Source organism: Mesitornis unicolor, unplaced genomic scaffold (assembly GCF_000695765.1).
Source record: "Mesitornis unicolor isolate BGI_N332 unplaced genomic scaffold, ASM69576v1 scaffold10604, whole genome shotgun sequence".
Classification (NCBI taxonomy): Eukaryota; Metazoa; Chordata; class Aves; order Mesitornithiformes; family Mesitornithidae; genus Mesitornis; species Mesitornis unicolor.
Genome location: NW_010178149.1, coordinates 39,794 through 43,160, shown reverse-complemented (window position 1 = coordinate 43,160; position 3,367 = coordinate 39,794). Strand labels below are relative to the sequence as shown.

General features: G+C 37.5%; 1 protein-coding gene across 1 annotated transcript; it reads right to left on the bottom strand.

The window, feature by feature from the left end:
* Nucleotides 1–1,808: 1,808 nt before the first annotated feature.
* Nucleotides 1,809–3,077, bottom strand: RASSF9 (Ras association (RalGDS/AF-6) domain family (N-terminal) member 9). The gene has a single exon (XM_010182355.1). The coding sequence runs from the start codon at nt 3,066–3,068 to the stop codon at nt 1,809–1,811; it is 1,260 nt and encodes a 419-aa protein (XP_010180657.1). The 5' UTR covers nt 3,069–3,077.
* Between the last annotated feature and the right edge of the window lie 290 nt (nt 3,078–3,367).

Sequence of the window (3,367 nt, the reverse complement as noted above, 5' to 3'; positions counted from 1 at the left end):
ACTTTCCTGGAACAGAAACTATGTATAATATCCAGGATTAAAAAAACCTGTAAATAAAAACTCCACAAAAATTGCTTTTTTAGAAAAGGCTTTTTTTTTTGCTTTTAATTTTCCCCCAGCATCAAATATGTGCTAATCAGCAGTCCCAACACTTTAGAAAACAGATGGTTGACAGACATTTAAGAGGAGAAAAACACAGTGTATCTGAAAATATTTTACATTTATACCTTCTAGGTACTGTCCATTCATTTGCATTGTAGGCTTTCAGTTCCAGGATGTGTTTGAATTTTGCTGGAGCTAAACTTTGTTTAGAAACACTGTAACTATTTCTCCATATAATTAATTTGCTCAAAAGCATTAAACAGATTGATATGCAAAATACAAACATGGCAACCCAGAAATTTGTTTTCTCTGTTAGCAGAGTCTTTAGCTCAGGGTTAGAAATATTGTTTGGTAACTGAGGAATACATTTCAATTATACAAGTTCACTTTGGATTCACAGCAACACGTTGGAAAAGGATTTGAGATCAATCATTGCATCCTAAATGAAAATACTTAACTGCATAGTTGTAAAATTCTCATGTTTTGCATTCCTTCTGTTTTGGACATTTTTTGTGGTTTTTAGTTTGTTGTTTGGGGTTTTTGTTGTTGTTTCTGGTTGGTTGGTTGGTTGTTTCCTGGGGCCCAATATTTAATTAGCTATATAAAGCGGATCAGCTTCAGCTATATCCCAAAGTCCTGACCAAGAAAGTAGGATCTACAAGTCCATATCCCTGCTCCAAATCAACATGAGACAGGATTTGACAACCTACTTGCTATTTGAAAATGGTAACTACCTGGCTATTGGGGAACAGCGTCTAGCCAAAGCCGAGAATGTCTGGTTCCTGCCTGCCCCTTCTGCTATGCTTTATTTGGTAGTCATGATCTGAGGAGGCCTAAGACACTGGATCCGACTGGTGAGATAGGCAGGAGAAAGCTTTGCTGAAAATGCCTCTGGGGTTAGGTGTGAGCTTGGGATTTGAGCGTCTCGCACAAGCAGGACGTAGGCAGTTCTGACATGCCCACTGGCAGAAACTATGTGGACTTAAGCATCACTGGGGCAACTACAGGGTAATAGCCTTTAAGTAGGGGTTTTAAGGACCTTAGAAGCAGTTAAACATTGCTGACAGGGAATGGAATTTAAAAACCTATGTGTGTAAGGTTAATTTTTATGAGACTTAGATGCTTTTGAAAATATTATCTGGATAACTCAAAACTAAATTTAAATATACAGCATAAATGCAACTGCATTTCTTTGTCTTAAAATATCATAATAACTACTTTAAAACAGATTATATGCTTGATTATATATTCCTTTACAGCAGCCACTCAGCAGAGAAACTCCAGCTGAACAAAGCTAATGTAACAGAGCAGAAAATCAAGCTGTCTAGTTTGGTCTAATCTCTAACTCACATTCCTGTAAAGTTAGAGATGCAGAAGTGGACCCAAAGATTAGGGGATATCAAATCTCCAGACTTTTGGTCCAAGCCAGTCAGAATGTCCCTGTTTCACATTACAAGGTCTAAACAGCCTGTCCTGATTTAGCAAAGTCAACAACCTTGCACCTATTAGCAGGTAACCCATGAGACCAAACATACATTTAACCACAAGTACAGTATTAAGGACATAAATAGACATTGTTTACTTTGCTAAAGCAGTGCCACAGTTTTAAGAACTTGAAGGGCTGAACTCTCAAGACAACATAGTTTATTAATTCTTATAAATATCCTCCAAAATATGACTTTTCATAAACGCATGACTGTGTTCAACTATGTTGACAACAGTACCGTGTCCCCTGAAGTTATTTCAGAATCCTGACTGTGTGTAGAGCTGATTCCAGTGTCAGAGTCTGTATCATTTATGTCCAGATTAGTCACTCTATGAACAAAGTCAGGAACAGCAATGCTGTTACTGGAGATGTCACTGCCCTTGGACGGCTCTTCATTTGATGGCAGCCTAGTTTCAGTGTTGTCTTTAACATGTAGTAAATTAAATTCTTCTGTAAGAAGTTCATATTCTTTTTCCTTCTTTTGAAGCAGTGAGTCCCTATATGTAAGTTCTTTCTGAATGCAGCTCAGATATGAGTTAATTCTCAGACCATCTTTCATACTTTTTTCCAGCTCATATTTTACACTTTCCAAATTTGAGTTTTCCTGTTCAGCATTGGCAGCTGCTTCTGTGTGAACATCATCTCCATTTTTTTCTGTGCATATACCATGTACCTCTCTTTCAATTTCAGCACACAGCTTCTCTATTAATTGTTTGTGATGCTTCAGTCTCTCTTCAACCTGTAAAATTCCATCACTTTTGCTCAAATAGTCATGCATCTCTTTTTGATCATCTGGCCTAATTCCTTGCTGCTCAGACTCACTTGGATTGATCATTAAATACGAGTCCTGCACATAATTTTCTCCATCATTTGCCACACGATCTAGATGGAATTTCGCTTCACATTTTTCAATTTCCATATCTAGTTCCTTCATTCTAAGGACTTGTTGATGAATGGTATGATCTTGAGAAATTATCAGATGAATCAATGTCTCCATATTATCTCGCTCTTGCTGAACACTGTCCTGTTTAAGCTTGGCCAGTTTCCGGAAAGTCTTCCTGACAATTTTCTTTTGTTTGTCTATTGGCAACATCTTCATGTAATTTGCTGGACTGAGCTCCCACTGTTTTTCTACATTTTGTACTACCTTAGCTTCAGCTGTCTTCCACAATGGAAATGAGAGGAAAGCATCTGACTTTACCAACACAAAGTGCAAATTGGACTGCTCTTCCCCCCAGGCCTTCCAAAGTCTTAGAATCTTTGTCAGGGGAGGAAGTACTCGCTCTGAGCCTCTCCATTTTTCTACAATGCAGTAATCGCTAGGTTTTCCAAAAAGGACCTTCTTCTCTCCAAATGTTGCCTGATGTTCCTCAAGCAGTGCTTCAATCACTTCTGCACAAGTTGTGCGCTTTGTCAGGCCACATACAATCTTCTCTTCCTGGCAAACCCAAACCACAATCTCTCTTTCATTTGAAGCCATGTCCTTGTTGGGAGACCTGGAAAACAAGAAAAGACCGAATATAAATTACATATCAGTGGCACAGACTGTACAGATAATAACTATAATTCTGATATGACTACCACATTGAAAAATTCATGTATTATTGTACAAGACAATATACTTATTTAAATTACATGAAGAAATACCTTTGAACTAAGTAACAGAAAAACACATCAATTTCAGCTGCTGCTTTAATATTATTACTAGTCCAGTGGACTAGTATGGACCTCACACAAAATGTCTTTTATCAAATTTAGATTTTGTACACAAAAAAAGTG